General features: G+C 35.0%; 4 protein-coding genes, 1 long non-coding RNA gene and 1 other non-coding gene across 8 annotated transcripts; 3 read left to right on the plus strand and 3 right to left on the minus strand.

Moving 5' to 3' along the window:
* Nucleotides 1–78: 78 nt before the first annotated feature.
* On the minus strand, nucleotides 79–1,632 carry LOC137831901 (uncharacterized). The gene is made up of 2 exons (XM_068639799.2): nucleotides 1,449–1,632; nucleotides 79–978 (listed from the first exon to the last, which is right to left on the minus strand). Exons 1-2 carry the CDS (start codon nucleotides 1,500–1,502, stop codon nucleotides 319–321), a joined length of 714 nt encoding a protein of 237 aa, XP_068495900.1. The 5' UTR covers nucleotides 1,503–1,632; the 3' UTR covers nucleotides 79–318.
* A 665-nt stretch (nucleotides 1,633–2,297) lies between these two features.
* TRNAA-UGC (transfer RNA alanine (anticodon UGC)) lies at nucleotides 2,298–2,370 on the plus strand. Its single transcript has one exon. It is a non-coding gene; the product is annotated as a tRNA-Ala (tRNA).
* Nucleotides 2,371–3,030: 660 nt separating this feature from the next.
* Nucleotides 3,031–7,554, plus strand: LOC137831902 (Acid phosphatase/vanadium-dependent haloperoxidase-related protein). 3 transcript variants are annotated; one of them, XM_090303073.1, is made up of 3 exons: nucleotides 3,031–3,146; nucleotides 3,405–4,160; nucleotides 7,161–7,554. In XM_090303073.1, the coding sequence occupies exons 2-3, from the start codon at nucleotides 3,648–3,650 to the stop codon at nucleotides 7,320–7,322; spliced, it is 675 nt and encodes a 224-aa protein (XP_090159199.1). In that variant the 5' UTR covers nucleotides 3,031–3,146; nucleotides 3,405–3,647; the 3' UTR covers nucleotides 7,323–7,554. The 3 variants fall into 3 exon arrangements, with proteins under 3 accessions (XP_090159199.1, XP_090159200.1, XP_068495902.1); XM_090303074.1 differs by having other exon boundaries at nucleotides 3,045–3,202; nucleotides 7,124–7,299; XM_068639801.2 differs by having other exon boundaries at nucleotides 3,046–3,202.
* On the minus strand, nucleotides 6,236–7,174 carry LOC137831903 (uncharacterized). The gene is made up of 2 exons (XR_011084497.2): nucleotides 7,109–7,174; nucleotides 6,236–6,888 (listed from the first exon to the last, which is right to left on the minus strand). It is a non-coding gene; the product is annotated as an uncharacterized LOC137831903 (long non-coding RNA).
* A 2,212-nt stretch (nucleotides 7,555–9,766) lies between the features above and the next one.
* On the plus strand, nucleotides 9,767–12,932 carry LOC137831904 (phosphatidylinositol 4-kinase gamma 4). The gene is made up of 2 exons (XM_068639802.2): nucleotides 9,767–11,976; nucleotides 12,119–12,932. The coding sequence occupies exons 1-2, from the start codon at nucleotides 10,570–10,572 to the stop codon at nucleotides 12,503–12,505; spliced, it is 1,794 nt and encodes a 597-aa protein (XP_068495903.1). The 5' UTR covers nucleotides 9,767–10,569; the 3' UTR covers nucleotides 12,506–12,932.
* A 1,493-nt stretch (nucleotides 12,933–14,425) lies between these two features.
* Nucleotides 14,426–18,709, minus strand: LOC137831909 (E3 ubiquitin-protein ligase SINAT5). Its single transcript, XM_068639811.1, has 3 exons — nucleotides 18,109–18,709; nucleotides 15,056–15,442; nucleotides 14,426–14,918 (listed from the first exon to the last, which is right to left on the minus strand). The coding sequence occupies exons 1-3, from the start codon at nucleotides 18,301–18,303 to the stop codon at nucleotides 14,556–14,558; spliced, it is 945 nt and encodes a 314-aa protein (XP_068495912.1). The 5' UTR covers nucleotides 18,304–18,709; the 3' UTR covers nucleotides 14,426–14,555.
* Between the last annotated feature and the right edge of the window lie 671 nt (nucleotides 18,710–19,380).

Genomic DNA, 19,380 nt, shown 5'->3' on the forward strand with positions numbered 1-19,380 from the left:
TTTAATATGAACCTTTTGAAACATTTTTCTTAAATAAACTCTTTATGTATGGGCAAATAAAGGGGATAAAGATTGCTCTAGAAGGAAAACAATAGACAACTTCATATACTATTCATGCTGATCAAATATTCAGTGTGTATTTGGATCAGCTTTATCTAAAACCACTTACAATTACTGAGACAGCTTTTGATAAAGAGCAATTTGTTTTCCTAAAAACTAATCAACAAAGCATGCACTGTATTATTCCCATTCGCAGCATGTTAAGCACTTTGACAACAAAGCATAACTCTTTTCTAGCAGTATTTGGAAGCTGAAATGTTAATTCCACAACATGTCTATCTGGGGAACCCTGAATATGTGCTCCTCACCACTTTCCTCATCAAGCTTGGCAACCCACTTACTCTTACCCATTTTTCTGCTACTACCGTCTCTGACCCCAGCTCTCTTGTCAGTTTCATCATTCTTGGAAAGCATAGTCACTTCCATACCTTTACCTATAGGGTGCTTCAGAGATCTCACTGCTACTTTCTCATCCTTTCTTTTTACATAGCCTCCCAACCCTTTTGTTTTCCCAACCAAATTGCTTGCCACCACTACAGATCTCATAGGGTTGAGATCTAGCAAGTTGAGCAACCTTGCAAAGTTTTCATCTTTGCAATCAACTAAAGAGAAATCAATATTTTCATAATATGGCAATATGTTTGATGGATCTTCAGTTCTAAATTCTACTTGGTCCTTTAGACCCGACTTCCTAATAACTTCTTTTGACTCGTCAAGGACCATTTCCGGGAGAATACACACCAACCTTCCACCAGTTCGTCTTGCAGCTGCTGCCAGGGCTATTGTTGATGGAGATGCTCGTGGTGCCACTTCTACTATAAGTTTTGCTTTCATACCAGCTGCTAATGCTGATACGAATTCATTGCTTCCCTGCTGTTGCACTTTCCAAGAACCATACTGTCTTTTATGGTTATTACACTGTTACAAGATAAAAGAGATTAAGGTGAGTTACATATTTTTTTATGTCATACATCGAATTACTTGATATGACATGTCAAGTTGAAGCACTTGTGAGACGTATGTTTATTTTATTTATACCTGTGATGCTTACTGCTCAATTGTATTCTTATAAAAAATTCAAAATGCAAACCATGTAAAGCATCTAGTCTTAAAATATAGAAACATCTATTTATACTTGACTCTTAAATTGAAAATCCCAATGAAGAAGCAAATAGCAGATTTGAAAGGAAAAAAACACACATGTGAACTGTGGAATCTTCCATCAGGTCGATCCTTGATTTATGCCTTAACTTTTTCCAAGAAAAATGGAGAAGAAGATTAAAAGAAGAGGGAAATAACACGCTTGTATCAAAGAAAAATGTGAGGAATGGAAACCCAGAGATATATTAATAAGACTAGAAAAAAGAAACTGATGGAAAGGTGAATACCAGTTGAAGGGCATCAAGGTAAGCCATTGTAGCACATGTTGTGGACCATTCCATCACGGAAGCTGATGAAGATGATCAACAAACCGAAAATGTAGAGAGATTATTTTATTGCAAACTTTGAAGTAATTAACAAGGGATGAAAGGAAAGGTAAGGCAAAAGTCACAAATACATGTATTGCCTTGCATGTAACCTATTGCGGAACTTGTTTATAATCTCCAACGTTTGACGTGTTCTCATAATAAGAATGAAATTGATTGTTTCTTAAGGGATTACGCATAAACCGTAGTCAACACTGGGCATGGCCTAACATAGGGGATTCAGTTCCATTCTCATGCTAAATTTGTTACCATCACACTGTTTATGTCAGCACAAATCAGATTCACTTCTCAAACTTCCCTATAAATACGTCTTTGGGAAGTATAATTTTAAGTATAACTTTTATACATTATTAAGTGTAAATTTTTTACCCTAATTGATCATAAATCATGTAACTTTTTGAAGTAGTTTTATGGAGTGTACTCCTCTAAAGTGCACACTGCATGTGCAGAACTATTAAATAAATAATTTAGATTATGACACCTACTTAAATTGTCAAGTGATATGTATTTTTAAAAAATAAAATATATAATAAAAATTAGGAACAAAATCATAAAAATATTATGTTCCCATTCCACAAAGACAAATTGTTCAACAATTCATTCAAACCTTCACATACCAGGTTCAAATTTGATGTTTCATAACAATCAGACACGATTTATTTGCAAATTCCAAGACAATTTTTTGCAATATCGTATGTACAATATAAAAACTATTATTATAATTAGAAACATATTGCTGTTATCAATGTAGGGGATGTAGCTCATATGGTAGAGCGCTCGCTTTGCATGCGAGAGGCACGGGGTTCGATTCCCCGCATCTCCATTTTATTTTTTATTCAAATTTAACAAAAAAAAGTTGTGATTTTGAGAATAAAGCTTGCAATGAAGGTAATTAATTCATATTTTTTTAATTATAACAAATAAAATTTCACCTGTCATATGGACTTTATCTTGACTGATAAGAAAGAAGTTTCATGTTCTTCTTAAACTTCATTGCTTTTTGTAGAAAAACTATATTTTGTGTCTCTTGTGAGTACGTATTAAGGATTGAATACTTGATCAACCAAATGCCAACTTCTCTCTCCAATGGAAAACCATTATTTGAAATCCTGCATACAGCTTAAAACATATTTCATCTGTATTTAAATATAAGCAAAAAAACCATATTAGATATAAACAATGTTTAACTGACTAACCTATTTTTAATTTTATTATTTAAAACTATAATCATATTTATATCATCCTAATCATATGAAACGAGAAATAATAAATACCTTAACTAGTAAAAATAGGTTATTTTTTTCATGTTTTAGATGGCAGATACTAGTAGTGTCACTATATATGGGGAAAAAAAATGGGCATTGGAACAACTTGTGCAGACTTATCTCAGTTCATGCATGGGCCTGGAGAGACCCAAATGGGACATTAGTCATATACTTGACTTGAAAGGTTAACATAGGACAATAACTTGTTTTCCATAACTGTTATGTGATTGGTATAACTATAATTGGACAAGTTTCCATTGACATCTAGATATTTCCATTGGGTGGTTTTTGTAGTTGGGAGACTCCCAATTTCTGGAGAATTAAGAAACAACAAGTAATCTCTAGTTCCTCTTGGAATGGTCAAGTATTGTTTTATGGTGGCCAATACATGTATGTATCTGAAAAAATGTTTTTTCTAGCTTCAACATCCTTGTTACCCGAATTACAGTATCTGGTTTCTCTGACAAAATCTTTCATACTTTCAGGATGATGAAGTTATATTATTTACTTGGTTAATTTATTGTGTTTTAAAGCTTCTTATAAATAGAATTATCCTTTTACATATTTAAAGCTTAAAAGCATTTCTTATCAGGAAAGGAATATACCAAATATGTTCGTCAAATCATTGGGAGCAGGAGATGAAACGAAAGACAAACAAAGGGTACCCTCCACTGCACGCTTTGTTATCCCCCTAAAACGGCACTTTCAAGTTTCCTCCTATGCTGTTCCTGCAAAGATGATGAAGAAGAAGAACCAATATGTTTCCTTCTTTCCCTTTCCCTCTATAACTCTCTGCAATGCTGACTGAACTGCCAAATCACACAAACCCCAACTCATGGACTCTCTCCTCTCTTTAACACCCACACTCCCACCATTCCATTGCACTCGTCCCTTCCCCTCCCTCTCCCTCTTCGCGCCCCTTTCACAGAGAAAACTTGTTCAAAGCGTAAAAAAGGTGAGTGCTTTGCAGCCCCGTAACAGCTGCCACGGAGGGTTGGGCGTGGCTCTGCTCAGTAGCGTCACCGCCAACGCCAAGCTTCGGATTAGTCCCTTCGTCGCCACGTTGGCGGCGAACCCCACCTTCGTTTCGGGGCTGGTAGCGTGGCTCATAGCGCAGTCCGTTAAGGTGTTACTCAATTTCTTCTTCGACAGGAAATGGGATTTCAGGCTCCTGTTTGCGTCCGGGGGAATGCCCTCTTCGCACTCCGCCCTCTGCACCGCCCTCACCACCTCCGTTGCCATCTGCCACGGCGTCGCTGATTCCCTCTTTCCGGTGTGTTTGGGATTCAGTCTTATTGTCATGTATGATGCAATTGGCGTTAGGAGACATGCTGGCATGCAAGCTCAGGTAACTGTCTCCCACAATTGCTGTTTGATAGTTATTTAGTTAGCCTTTTGGGTCTGCTGATTCCTGTTCTCAAGTACTAAATAAGAACTAACTTGTTCAATAAGGTCAAAACGACTATTCTTTTATAAACTTGTTTATGCTTAAGATAAGGTTTTTTTTTCTCCTATAAGCATTTATGAAAATGTTTATCCAAACAAGGACGTAGCTATTAGTTTTTGTAGATTTTTATGGGAACTACATGGGTGGGGCTGTCAGGCAATGTGGTTAGGTGAACAATAATGATTGGATTGGATTGTCCTGAATTGGCGTTTAAGTGTTGGGTATTTTATTGGTACAAATAAAAGTAAAAAAAATGTCTCTCTTAGCAACTGAAAGAGGTTTAGACCTTAACATGAATACCGAATTCCCTAGTGGCGATTGTTTATCACTTGGAATGTTGGTTAGAGTTTAGTAATTTATGGAAATGTTTTTCACTGTTCAAATAAGAGAAGAAAACAGTCAGAGTGGGAATGAAAGTGGAAGTTATTTGTAGCATCATACGATAACTTCCAATTTTCTGGCAGGAATACAGTTTACCCACCTGGGAATGAAAACAAAGTAATGGAACATGAAAATGACATGTTCCCTAAGCTAGAAACAAATTCAGTTTTTGGAACATGATTGAATTACTGCAAATAAGCCTCATGGGGGAAAGGGCAAAGTGAGACCACAAAATGACACTAGAAAGTACTGAAATTTATTGCGTGTTCGATGACCCATTTGTCAGCGGTAGACTCACATCGATTCAGAGGCAGATAATACTATATTGCTGTTGTCAAATTGATGTGAATATGAGATAAAATGTGAGTCAATAACACATATTTAATCACACACTTAGAGTCTCAATTGCTCAATGATATTTAGCGTCCCAACCCAATACATGGGTTATGGAATGATCGAAGTGCTGGCAGTATTTGGCCCTTGCTTGTAAACCATTGTTAAGCTTTCTTGTATTGATGTGAGACCAAAATCACATTCGTTTTTCCCCTTCTTGATTATGCCTAGTGAAGACAAACATTTTGGCACATTCCACAGCGCATGTTTGGTCCTCACATGTGATTCAGAAAGGACCAAATAAGCTAATACCTATCCAGAAACAAACTTGGTGGATGCAAATGTATATGTTATGTTCACATCAGACACATTATCCTCTAGTGTACCTATATTTTCTGTCGATATGGAACCTTTAACTCTAAGGGCTGAAATAATTGACTTATTGATTTGCTAATATTTGGTTTGCTGCTGTATTGGACTCTCGGTTACTGTTAACGTGAGGTTTTAGAGGATTTTGTAAGCCCAAAGCTAAGCTTAGATTGCTACAATCTAACTAGGTTTTGTTATGCCGCCGAAAATAGCTGATTCTCCATTAATGCTTGCTCTTCCAAGTTGTATACTTTTGACATTTTAAGTGTGCCACTATAATGCTACTTATTATTTTTACTTGAATTGCTAGCGAGCTGAAAGTATGGTATCATGTAGATATTTATGTCCAAATGTCCACCTCCTTATCAAGATTGTCAAATTCAAGAGTTATGTAAACTCTTCAAGTCTCCAAAAACTTGACTTGTAAGAGTTTATTTTGTATAAAAAAAATATTAAAACACCTATAAATGGCTACAAATATTATGGTTTGACACTATCATTAGACACAAACGTAATTAGGTCATCTCCATTGCAAGGGTCATTTTATGTGGTTTTCATTTACTTTTTGTGGGTTCCTGTGTGGGACATCACTTTTAAAATCTTTTTACAACTTTTATTCCAATGCAAGAGTCTTATAAGATTCACACTCTAATTAATGTTTTATTTGGTTGTTGACGAAAAGATGTTTCTAAGAAAATTTTTGTTTTATTCTTATGACCCAACCCAAGTCTTTAGTTTTATATCATGTCAGCATACCCAGAAACCTTATGAGACCCTAGTCTTAAACTTATGACTTTCGCCATGACCCTTGCAAGTTGCAATGGAGATGTCCTTGGTCTTCACATCAAATAGAAATTAGTGAGACACAATAAAATAAAATAAAAATTATATCATATGCAAGAATACAATTTATATCACGCACACAGCATATCAAGCTGACATTTTAAAGTTTACAATCAGAAAAGGATGGCATTTTTTTATGTAATACACACATAACTCAGTCCTTACAGAGTCACATAACACATTAAGCCCATTTGAGCACACCAAAATGTGAATGGATGAGAATGGTCTTATATGTGCTGAATGGGTTTGCCAAATAGTGCTTCAAGTAGTAGAAGAGAGACAAGCTTTCTAACTCACTGCCTTCAAATTCCAACAAATGAGCGAGCCTCCCTTGTTGTCCTCAAACAGGAGAGCATAGAACATAGAGAATTGTGAGAGAAGTGAGAAAATAATGTCTTTGAGTGAAGAGATGGAGACTTCAACATAGACAAGAATGGCAAAAGAGAAGTGACAAAATCGTGACCTGATGTGAAGAGAGAACTGTGAGAACAATGTACTAATCCTGTGAGAGAAAAGACAATACCCACAATCGCGATTGAGTGTCACTTTTGTTCTGAAATTTTATGGCTCGTAGAAGTCTCAATTAATATTAGTATCGCGATTTTGAGCTATTCTTCACGAGCCTGTGCAAGTTTACACTAGAACGATTTTGCATGCGAGTTGGATAGATGTGATAACCATGCTCCCAAGTCATCAATTAGGTCTGAATATTTTGACCTTTTGTTAGTTTGTAAATTATCATATATGCATCTTTTATCATTTGCATTCCATATCTGTTCTATCACAATCAGCTATTGTATTTTACACTTTTGAGTCAGCATACTCCAATGTGTTTTTATTGCTATTGTTTCGTTATATCTAACTTAATTGGAGAACTATGTCCTCATTGTTCATTATCTATGTAGTAATTTGATCGTGTTTACCTTTTGCTTTGGAAGAAAATCTTTGACCAGAAAATTGTGTGGATCCACACAGGTGCTTAATTTGATCGTAGCTGACCTGTTTCAAGGGCATCCAATGAGTGAAAGGAAGCTCAAGGAACTTCTTGGTCACACTCCATCTCAAGTCTTTGCTGGTGCTCTGCTTGGCTTTTTAGTAGCTTGTTTCTGTTGTCAAGCTGGTGTAGTGGGAGTTTAGGTGATTCCATTGTCAGTTTTGGTCAAACTGTATTGATATCATTGTTTGCCCTGATGTTGCCTTCTGGTATATGACATGGCCTGCTTAACCAGTACACTGTATCTAAAGGACAAATAATAAACCTGAGTAGATGTAAATGAGATTTTTTTTTTCTTCAGTCTCTTACACTTAGAAGGCTCACCATTAAATTTCCAAATGGAATAAAATTCTTGAGACATCAACCTTGCCTGAATTACTCCACTCTCTCCTTGAATGTTTACCTTCCTACTTTATACATAAAGCCCGGGTACAAGTTTTGGGAGCAAATTTATAACCTACTCTACATAAAGCATTGTGGAGCTATGACAAGAAATTCTTAAAAACTTATTAGTTGAAAAGAGGACTTTATATCAGTTAAGAAGTCTTTTGAGAGTTGACATATTTAAGTAAATGATAACAATAATAGTGTCATTATTATCATATTAAACTTGTACACTAACTTTACAAGATAATACATTATGGTAGTATGTTGAACTATCTTTGTTTTGTGCTTGTTTGTTCTTATGTCTTGCTGTCTGAAGTTCATTTGATAAAATAAGCAAACGAAGAATGAGTCAGCAAATGGTAGGATTGCGGATATAGGGTGATGCCTATCTGCATGTTCCCCCTTTTGTACAACTCTATCCAAAGACAGAAATTTGGAAATCAGCAAATCAATTTACAGCGAATTCTGACACACTTTAATAGGACCACTCGACCTACCTAATTTTTCACGTCAGATAGAAGTTATTAGTTGTAATTCTTACCATTTTTAACGTATTTGATGTGATTTCTTTCTTTTTTTTTAATCTATTTTGAAACACAATTATTAATTTCCAGACTGAGTTAGTTCTAGCAAGCACCACAAAGTATTCTTCGTAATTTACTTGAGCTGAAGAATCAGTTTCATATAGCTTACAGTATATTAAAGTTTAGAGTTGAGCTAATTTTGAAGACGCATTTTAGCTTCAAAAGTTTAAAAATAATAATTATTTTTTTTAATTTTAAAAGGAATGGAATGATGTCTAAATATTCTTTGAAGTTTGCATGGAATTATTGAAATAAATTACACCTTGAAATATTACTGAAATACTTTTGTATGACATAAATTTTGCTACCCTCCAATTCCTCCTACTTCCATCAAGAATGTGTGTTTGCTTAAAATGACTAAAAATTCTATTCAATAGATGAATCGTATTGGTTAGGATTATCACTTATATTGACTCTTGTTAAGTAAGTTTAGAAAATCATTTTGATATTATTAAGAAGACAAAAACAATTGTATGTTGCCTACCAAACACTACATCATGCCCCCTTAGATTCTCAAGATAAACATTCTACTCCATCAAAACTTGCAATTGGTCTTTCAAAATAGTTCTGCAAAAAAAAAAAATAATCAACACAAATACTGGAAGAAAAAAATGCAAAAATAATTAGAAAGTCTTTGTTTTTTTTATTTAGATTACATTGATATTAGGTTATTCTTTTTAACCTTAGTTTTTGAGAATGAATTTATTAATAAAAATAAATTTTATAATATATAAAAGAAACTAATTATAATAATCTTTTAGATTAGACGTTGTTGTAATAATTTGTATTACACCTTCTTTTAATAAGGAATCTACAAAGAATCATATTATTATTAATAAAAATTATTTTTTTCTAAATACAATTATAAGATATAGTTGGTATAATGTATGAACTAAAATTTATAAAAAGGTAAAAAAAGTATCATATTTATTTTATGTATTATTTAATCTTATTATATAATAAAATTTGTAAATTTGTATATTAAGTGCTTAATACATAATTTATAAGTTAATTAAACATAAGTTATTGTATACATAAGTAACTACACCATATTAAAATATAAACAGTGCCTATTTATTTGTTACTCTTCTAGAGAGATTGGTATGTGGTTCATATTTAAATAAATAAGAACAGCACAATTTTAGGCTTTTACTGTTTCAAAAATAATGAAGTAGTAAAGCCGCAATGACATTTGTGAGTGATTTGATACAACGAAAGGAGGGATAATTTCACATTTTTTTTTATTTTTATGTAAAAGAATATCAAATAAACTTTTTCACAGTATCATTTTTAAGCGTTTTTTATTTAGACTAGTGTATAATATATAAGTTAATTATTATTTTTCTTGTTAAAACACTGATGGAGAAGTTTATTTAAATATATGAACATAAATTGATTATGTTAGACACTTAAGAAAGGAAGGAGGGAAGCTTCCAAAAACCTTGCTTGTTACATTCATTCACCTTCATTTTGATACTGAAATTAGGTAAGTAACTAATTATTTATTTTAAAATACTTACAAGTAGAAAGAAATACAAATACAAATACAAAAAGAAAAGAGATTGTTTCATTTCAACCCTCCAACGCATATCCACGTCAGGTTACTCTATCAACGCGTCCATCGTTGGTTGGTTACGCCATGTCACTGTAAAGTCACTCACCAACCCATTTCATTTTCTTCCTTCTTTTCTCTCTTCTTCTTCTTTTCTGAAGCTTAGCTCTCTGTACATACGCTTACGTGTACGTATGAAAGCTAATTTGTAGTTGATGCCCACTTTTTTCTTTCCTAAAAAAACCTTGTACTCCGTATACTATACTAGGCGGCTACACGCGTTTATACGATATTCTCCCTCTCTCTCTCTCTCTTTTTCTCCTTCTGTCAGAGTCAACAGCAACCCTTTTCTGAATAATTGAGTTTGTAATTCATAATCACCACTTCTTTCTGCCTTCAATTCAAACTACAACAATTCAATAACCCATTGCAAATTTTTTAGCTTCCTTTTGATGTTGTTACTGAAGAGCCTGTGGTCTCCGGTCTCGTTTTGATCATCTTCTGGGCGGTAAGAATCCGCCCTCTTTCTCTTTCTGTTTTGAGCTTTTCTTCGTTGGTTCAGATTTACACCCTCTGTCATTTGATCCGCTTTAGAAATCTTAGGGTTCTGAGATGAGGAAATGGAATTAGTGCATTGGGGTTTTGAATCTTTTCATCTTTCCTTTCAAAAGATCGTACAATGTTGTAAAAATTTGTTGTTTGGGCTTACTTATTGACCTGGGCAGGAGTGTGTATTCTAAACATCACTCCGGGTAGTCTATTGTACAAAAAAATGGCAGCGTTTTTGTGAAATTTGTAGGGTTTTAGTTGTTTAGTTCTTAGTTTTCTGTTTTGTATTCATTCTCCTGTTCAATACCCATAGTGAAAATGTCTTCAGCCGGTGTCACTACTCTTAGCCCGGTTCCCTCTGAACCATTGTTGTCACCAAAGGCATTCCCTTTCCCATCACATTTGTCTTTGGAAGATAAATCCATTTTCATATATCTCTCCTTTTCGGGTTCGTTGACTCCAATCCGTGTTATGGAGTGGGATACCATTGCGTCTGTGAAATTCAAAATCCGAAGGTGTGAAAGCCTTCCATTTTTAACAAACAAGCAGAAGTTGGTTTATGCTGGCCGAGAACTCGCGCGGAGTGATTCTCTGCTCAAGGACTATGGAGTAACCGGTGGCAATGTTTTGCATTTGATAATCAAACTGTCAGATCTTCAGGTCATCAATGTGAAAACTTCTTGCGGGAAGGAGTTCACGTTTCAGGTTGAAAGAGGTCGGGATGTTAGGTACATAAAGCGGCGGATTGCCAAAAGGGAAAAACAGTTTGATGATCCTGAGGAGCAGGAGCTTGTGTGCTATGGGGAAAGGCTTGATGACCAGAGGCTTATTGATGATATCTGCTGCAAGCATAATGATGCTGTGCTACGTCTGTTTGTGAGAAACAAGGATGTCAAAGTTCAGAGGAGACCCCTTGAGTTGTCCATTTTAGCAACAGATTTGATTGATGAGAAAAGAAACGATGTCAATGGAGAGACGTCTAGGAGGAATTATGATGTTGGTAAAGAAGATACTATTAGAAAGTCTGATGCCATTAGAAGAACTGTGCCGAGAAAGCCTCCCGACAGAGATTTTATTTTGGAGCCAGTTATTATTAACCCTAAAATTGAATTAGCTCCAGCTATTTGGAATATGGTGAATTCTACATATGATGGAGTTGAGAGTGGAAAATATCCAATCAGATCTGCAGAGGGTACAGGAGGAGCTTACTTTATGCTTGATTCAGCAGGGCAAAAGTATGTGTCTGTTTTTAAGCCTATTGACGAAGAACCAATGGCCGTGAATAACCCTCGAGGTCTTCCACTGTCGTTAGATGGTGAAGGCTTAAAAAAAGGTACAAGAGTTGGTCAAGGTGCATTCAGGGAAGTTGCAGCCTATGTATTAGATCATCCATTGAGTGGGCGCCGCAAATTATTTGGTGATGAGACGGGCTATGCTGGTGTCCCTCCAACATTGATGATCAAGTGCTTGCATAAAGCATTTAACTATCCTAGAGAATTGACTCCTAAGATTGGCTCCTTGCAAATGTTTACAGAAAATAGTGGAAGTTGTGAAGATATGGGCCCTGGGGCTTTCCCAGTAAAGGAAGTACATAAAATTTCTGTTTTGGACATAAGACTGGCGAATGCTGATAGGCATGCTGGGAATATTTTGATCTGCAAAGAGGAAGACAATAACCAGTCTGTTCTGATTCCAATTGATCATGGATACTGCTTGCCTACAAGCGTAAGCATTTTATTTTATGATCTCTTGGTTGTGTTTTAGTGCATGTAGTTATACTTCTATATTCTTATATTTTCCCTGTCTTTGCCTGCCTTGCAACTATATATCTATATTGCATCAATTGACATATTTGTCATTACAACAGTTTGAAGATTGTACCTTTGAGTGGCTTTACTGGCCCCAAGCTTGCCAGCCATACTCCCCAGAAACTATTGAGTACATAAAGTCACTGGATGCTGAAGAAGATATTGCCCTTTTAAAGTTTCACGGGTGGGATCTGCCGGTTGAATGTGCTCGCACTCTCAGGATCTCAACCATGCTTTTGAAGAAAGGGGTAGAGAGAGGGTTGACCCCCTTTGCCATTGGAAGCATGATGTGCAGGGAATCCTTGAACAAGGAATCTGTGATTGAAGAAATAGTACAAGCAGCCCTGGATTCTGTTCTTCCTGGCACAAGTGAAGCTACATTTCTGGATGCTGTTTCCCAAATCATGGATCTGCGCCTCGATGAGATTGTCAGATCTCGTTTGTAACAGCATACATTTCTGCAATAGTAGCAGCAGGTATATACATTTGTGCATATGTTCACGTACATATGTATAGCTCAAATAATTGGATTTTTAGTTCTTGACAAAAGGAAGTCTATTTTCTTTGGTTGTAATGTAAAACCGTTCTTAGTTTAACTTCTTAGGTTTTACTGTTTGGTAGTTTCTTGACGTTAACAAATTCTTTCAAGTTTGTTGTTGATTTCTTTATTAAATTTGAATTCTAGGGATATTTGACAACCCCTGTCTTCATTTGAATTGTAGTGTAACATTCTTGTCCTGTAATGAGTGTTGTCTTGTTTCAACTGCAAGTTGTGCATGTTAGGAGTGTGAAAAATGGAAATGTGGAAAATGAAGTGTTCTTTTTTCGGTGTTTGGATACTGAATAATTAAATGTGTTGTTATTTTCTATCCATCCGTGTGTGTATGGACATTGTTTATTGTCTTTAAATATATATTATACTCAATAAGTTTTCACAAAAGGTAAATTTTATTAATCAAATGGTTTAATTAAGATTTAATTTTATGATGATATTTTTAATGAAGTTTCTATTAAAAAAGTTATCTATTTAATAATTAAAATTTTATATTTTCCAATTGAGGTTGTACTGTTTAATTTTGTTTTAATCGGAAATAACAAGATTTATCTAGAAATATGAGATTTTGTAGTTAGTATTAAATGATATGGTTGTTAATGTGAAAGAATAAATGACTTTTATTATTTTTATTAATATTAAATGATATTGTTGCTAATGTGATAGAATAAATGACTTTTATTACTTTTTATTAAATATGATTGTAGTTAATATTAAATGATATTGTTGTTAATGCGAAGGAATAAATTACTTTTATTACTTTTATTAAATACGAATTAGATAAATAATTCATCGTGCTTCTTGGTACCTTCCATGTTATCGTTTATATGAATCCAATTACAGAAAAAGACAAATGATGGGAATATGGGGACAGTTAGTGATAGTCACGTGACAATTGTTTTTTTTTTTTCTTTCTTTAATCTTTTCTCTCTTATTACTTGGGTTGTTTGGAACCACTGTTACATTAGTGCTTTCTTTTATCATGGTGGAAAACACATGCTTGAAGGATCTCGCCACCAATTTAAAGCATTTGCTGGAAATGATGGAAGCTCGTGACAAGGAGTACTCTACTCATTTCGAAACTATAGAATCAAAACAATGGAGAATGTGTTGAAACGTGCCTCCTAGGTGGACTTTAGCTCTTCAAACCCACTCTTTTAGGTTCGAAATGTTAAACTGTATTTTCCCGTTTTGATGGACCTAATGTTCTCCTATGGATGTTTAAGACTAAACAATTTTTTTATTATAACCATACACCTAATGCACAATGATTGACCATAGGTAGAATATCTGGGTCACACTGTTTCTAGTGAGGTTGTGACAGTGGAGAAAGAAAAAATCCAAGCAGTGTTGAATTGGCCTGTCCCTCTAAATCTTAAGCAATTAAGATGGTTTGTGAGACTTACAAGATACTACAAAAGGTTCATCAAGCATTATGCGTCTATACCGTCCTAATCGTAACCTCCAAAATCCCAGAGGTTGTTGTTAAGGGGTTTATGAACTCAGCGCAGGAATCAGGCTTGCACAAAAATTGCTCAAATTAAAGGGATACCTTGAATTAAGATTCCAATAGGGGTCTAGTTATATTTTAACATTTCTAAATAATGCTATGCAACTTAAAACCCTTTCGCAGTATTTTCTGAAATATTTTTCATTCGCCATTGATTCTGATCCATTCCTGATTTAAATGGAAAGAGAAGTATATTTCCAAAGCACGTTGAAAAGTAATAACCCCTTTCAATAGTTTAATGAGAATCTGGATTGATTATTAGCATATGGTAGACGCAGGAGACCAAATATCTGACAAAGTATCTTTGGTTAGAACTTAGTTTTTTTTTATTTTGTTTGGAAGTTGAAATTCTCATAAACATTCACCAGTCAAAGATTAAGACTTCTGAAATTATCTACAGAAAGAAAAAGCATTCAAGAGAATATGCAACAACCTAGCTACAGAGGTTGGGTATGCACACTCCACCTTCAGGGTTTTGCTGTTCTTTCCATATCCTTCCTGTTACTCGTAGCTTCAACTCTTTCCTGTCTCCACCTGAGAAGAAAAGCGCCATGTTGCGGTAAATGATGAGACCGTCATGACTGTCTCTGACTTTCTTATGGCTATCTCTAATGCTTCTTGGACTTCCCTCAAAAGTTAGTTTTCGTCCATTTCCACCCACCTCCAAACTGTAGCTGTAGTTTCGGGCCTCTCTTTCATCACCCATGAATCGGAGGAATGCCATGTACACGGGAGCCATGCCAAGCTGGAAGGCCTCAAAATGGAGGCAAAAATATTGGCCAAAACAGTGGAAAACCTAACAAACAAAAATGAGTTAACAAAAAAAATATGGATGGGATTTCAACATGTGCAAAATGCAGTTGTGCTTGTGCATGAAATGAAGGAATATCACATCAAGTTCTAAAGAAGGACATGCAGAATTTTTAAAGATACCGTTAGCATCCATGTAGCATTCTCTACTTCCATGGGATTAGACTTTACATAGCGATGGTTGAAAGTGCATCCAGAATGCATATCAACCCTGTGGTCATCCCTTAAATGAGCAACAAGGCATGGAATATCCCCAACCACAGAGCAGTCCGACCCGGCATAAGGGCAGTTATATGGTCTGAAGTTACAAATAGCCTCATGTTTGAGTTTGCTGTAATAAGGAAATATCTCTGGACACCCAAGAGAGATGTATCTACAAGGCAGTTCAAGTGATTCTGCTATCTTCTCTAATGCCAAACATCTTATATCGCCAAGCTCCTGCCTGCAAGTTGGGCATCGGTTGTGCACCCTTGTCTTGCAAGTTGAACAAAGTGTGTGCCCGTTGTGGCACTGCATAGTAAAATTTGTTTTGAGAATCAATCACTGCTTTTTTTAGCATCATCATTCAACTATATCAAGTTATCTATACAAGGACGAGGGCAGAAGGTTTCAATATACTGACAAAATAATATAATCAAAATGCACAATACAATGTTATATACAATACGCTCATTATATTCCTCACATTATAATGACAGAACTTAAGATAACACCAGATTTGATTGATCACACTTTTTTGTAAATATGCAAGCTGTCACATGACGTGTGATGAATGAAGGGAATCTATTGCTTTAGATACTGAATTTACTAACACCAGTTCTCACAGAAAAAACAGAAAGTACCACCTGATCCTTTTAATTTTCCATTCAGTTAATTCTCATTATAAATTAGTAAGTGCATATTGGGATGTATGCTGTAATATCTCAAACAAACACTTAGGTGACACCTGCATTTGTGCATAAAAATCAGGTCTAGATGTTATTCACCAAAATCTAGTGTGCACTAATACTATATTAGGGTGTGTTTAGGTAAACTACTTAATTTAAGCACTTATTTAACACCTATCTTTAAAGTGTTTATAATAGAACAAAAAAACACGGTTAACCTATTTTTATACAAGTTATAAGGTAAGCGGTTTTCATATGCTACCCTAGAAAACTTATTAAAATAAGTTGTAAACAACTTAAGGACATAAGCTCCCAATACCCTTACACGGTATGTGGCACAAGATAAGTCCAAGTAAGCTCTTCAAAAGCACCTTGAATCTAACTCAACCCAAAAGCTTGTTGAAGATGGAAGGATTGCCCAAGTCTTGCGATCTGAAACCTTAATAAGCAATCCCCCTCCCTCTCATGTTCAAAACTAGACATTTTGGAGCATTAAGTTTGCAAGATAAGACATTTGTTGAGTTCACTTTCAGGGGCCTCTCACTTTCAAGGGAGGTTTGCTCTAAATTTTACTACAAACTTACTTTTGGGATAAAAGTTCCCAATCATAAATCATTTCACTTCGAACTCAAGCAAATCAATTTTAGAAAATTAAAACAATTCAAAGTCAAATCCGTAAACATTCATCTAAAACAATAAATTAGAATGGAATGTTCTCACAGCAATGTAATTGCTTATCAATTCAAATGATAGACTCCAATGCCATGCCAAAGAGTAAAGAAAGATTTAATATTTCCCTTCCTTCTTGGATGATATGTATCTAATTCTCCTTTAGGCTACAACAGTACCACCCCAAAGGAAAAGCTTAAGTCTCACAAGGATTTAATTACTTGTGACAACTTCAGTAATAAAATAATAGAATTTGTCACTTCAACTATATAAGTTCTATACATCCTAATTAAGGGTCAGGTTTCCTGGCCTATTAGCAGCATCCAACAGCTTTAATCATGGACATATCAATCATTCATAACTCACAACTCATCACATTATTACTCATTTTAGGATACCATAGCAAAACCAATTATGAGAATCATGTGATTCATGTCAACATTAGAGAAAAGACAGATAACTAACCTCCCAAACTCCAATTATAAATTACAAATAGGAAGGAGCAGAGACATCAAACTAACTGTACAATAGAATTCTAAGTCAATTACTATGATGAGAAATGCTAACAATCCTCTCTTCAACATATTAAAAATATTTATCTCGTAAATAGATCACCTCTTAAAGACAGCACTGGTTTTCTAAAGAATAGACCAATATCCCATAATAAAAAATGTGTTGCTAGCGTATCTTTTACTGCAATGTGCATAGAAGGAATAAACTGATACATCCCAACAAAAAAGGATTCTCTGGGATGGTAACTTGGAACAGACATAACAAACAAGCTCAGTAAGCCACAAACCCTGTACACCTTACCTGTTTTTTTCTTCAATTCAAGCCTTTCTAACATTCTTATCTGCTCACTTAACTAAGTTCACTACTTGATTGATCAAGAGACAATGATCAAAGTCCTGCCTACTCGAGAATAAGAAGTTATATAGCCTAATAACTGATGCAGCTAAGTTTCTTCTCTAATTTTGAATTGCTGATATACGAAGGTACACTACAGAAAGTTTCCACCTAACGGTAATGATTATGCCCTTTCTATAGCCATATATTTTCACATATACCTTCTGTAAGTCTAAAAAATAAAAATAAAATAAAAATACATGAGTAGGCGTAGATGAAAACGAGAAAAGAACATCAGTTCTCAAATTCTGCCATCCCCATCACCAATCCTAATATCACCGTAAGCAAACAAGACAAAAGAGGTAAAAAAGAACCCAGAACCTCAGAAAATAAAAACTAGCCAGATACAATCTTTGATCAAAACAACCCATCATAAGCAACCAAATCCTCAACCCTAATTGGCGGAATCATACAAACTGAAATTACAGCAAAATATGAGATCTACGCATTAAAAAGGGAGAAAAGTTCCCAACAACAATTGCATATGGCCTTGATCGAAAGACTTCAATATGCTATCACAAAATAATCCAAACCCTCCATACCAGACATGCCCATTAAAAATCCCTCTTTTATAGAACCAAATGAGAAAAGGAAAGTTAATATGGGCATCACAAAATCGCATAGACAGAACGTATAAGGAAAGAAACAAAGCACCACCAAATCAAGTAATTTTTGGAAGCAAACCCAAAAGGCAAAATGGATCGGACAAGAAACCTGGTGGATTGGAGGGTACATAGAGTTGGTGCAGACGGGGCATTCAAGAAGGTCGTGGACGCTGGTAGTGGTGGGGCCATTGTTATGCAGCTTCGAGATTGAAGAAAACTGATGAGGATGTTCATCATCCTCCATCATAGTCATCGATGACACAGTGCTGCTCTCAATGCTACTAGATTCCATTCTCTCACTCATAACACAAACACCAACACGCTTAATTTGTGGCCACCCGAATCATATGTGAGTTGTGACGGTTGAGCTACAGCAGCTGGGGTGGGTGTGTGTGTTTTTTGAGACAAGAAGAAGGGGGGAAAAGAAGCTGATTGCTTGCAAAAATTGATGCTTTTCTTCCTTTCCTTGGTCTTCTAAGACAACATAGAAGTGTTACAAGATATGTGTGTCCGAATCCTGAGGACCCTTTGATTTAAATCAAACGGTTTTCAGGATTCTCTAAGGAAAACCAGGACGAGAGAAGACAATAAAGAGATCGAGATGGAGGAGGAGAATAACGTAGAGGTTGGAGAATGATGAGAGAGAATAATGTAGATCAAGTGTTCTGTTCTGTTGTGTTCTGCTTATTTAATTTACTGATTTATTATTTAAGGGGCTGGTAAATCAGGAACTTTTTTTAACTACATACTCTTTTTCTCTCTCTTCTCCACATCTCAGCCACACTCTCACACTACACAAGCTCTACAGATTTATTTACAGTACTCACTTTTTACCCTATTTCTTTTATACACACCAAATTAAAAATTAAAATAAAATACCATCATCAAATTTTAATAATATGAGTTCTATTATCAAAATTAAATTCAATAAACTTCAGTTAAAAATTATTAAGAGTCATACCTCACTGAATAAGTTGAAGTGATTTCAGAATATGATCTTGAATATTAAAATTCCATCCATATTATAAGCATGCTATTTTAGAATAATTTTAAAAATACAATTAATTTATAAAAAAGAAAAAAGAAAAATGGTTCAGTTAAATTTACCTCAAGTAAATAAAACACTAGTAAAGTTGAGCGTTAAGTAAAAGTTATAAGTTGATAGATAAAATAAAAGAATGAATAATATTAGTGTAAAATGAATTTGTTTTGTTGAGTTATTAAGGAATGAAATTGAAAGATTAAAAGGGATGAGGGGAGCGCAAATTGATTTGAATGATTGAGCAAATGGGTCTACAGGTTTGTGTAGAATGGATGGATATAGCAATGGTCCACTATGGCACTATCAATTATTTTGGCGTGGATGCCACACTTATCCAAC

This window comes from Phaseolus vulgaris, chromosome 6 (genome assembly GCF_051622355.1).
Source record: "Phaseolus vulgaris cultivar YP4 chromosome 6, ASM5162235v1, whole genome shotgun sequence".
Classification (NCBI taxonomy): Eukaryota; Viridiplantae; Streptophyta; class Magnoliopsida; order Fabales; family Fabaceae; genus Phaseolus; species Phaseolus vulgaris.

Coding starts and splice junctions, on each gene's coding strand:
- LOC137831902 (XM_090303073.1), top strand. CDS start 3,648: ATGGACTCTCTCCTCTCTTTAACACCCACACTCCCACCATTCCATTGC. Junction 4,161..7,160: donor ATGCTGGCATGCAAGCTCAG/GTAACTGTCTCC, acceptor GGATCCACACAG/GTGCTTAATTTGATCGTAGC.
- LOC137831909 (XM_068639811.1), bottom strand. CDS start 18,303: ATGAGTGAGAGAATGGAATCTAGTAGCATTGAGAGCAGCACTGTGTCA. Junction 15,443..18,108: donor TGTACCCTCCAATCCACCAG/GTTTCTTGTCCG, acceptor TTTACTATGCAG/TGCCACAACGGGCACACACT. Junction 14,919..15,055: donor ATGCTACATGGATGCTAACG/GTATCTTTAAAA, acceptor TTTGTTTGTTAG/GTTTTCCACTGTTTTGGCCA.
- LOC137831901 (XM_068639799.2), bottom strand. CDS start 1,502: ATGGAATGGTCCACAACATGTGCTACAATGGCTTACCTTGATGCCCTT. Junction 979..1,448: donor ACCTTGATGCCCTTCAACTG/GTATTCACCTTT, acceptor ATCTTGTAACAG/TGTAATAACCATAAAAGACA.
- LOC137831904 (XM_068639802.2), top strand. CDS start 10,570: ATGTCTTCAGCCGGTGTCACTACTCTTAGCCCGGTTCCCTCTGAACCA. Junction 11,977..12,118: donor GATACTGCTTGCCTACAAGC/GTAAGCATTTTA, acceptor TCATTACAACAG/TTTGAAGATTGTACCTTTGA.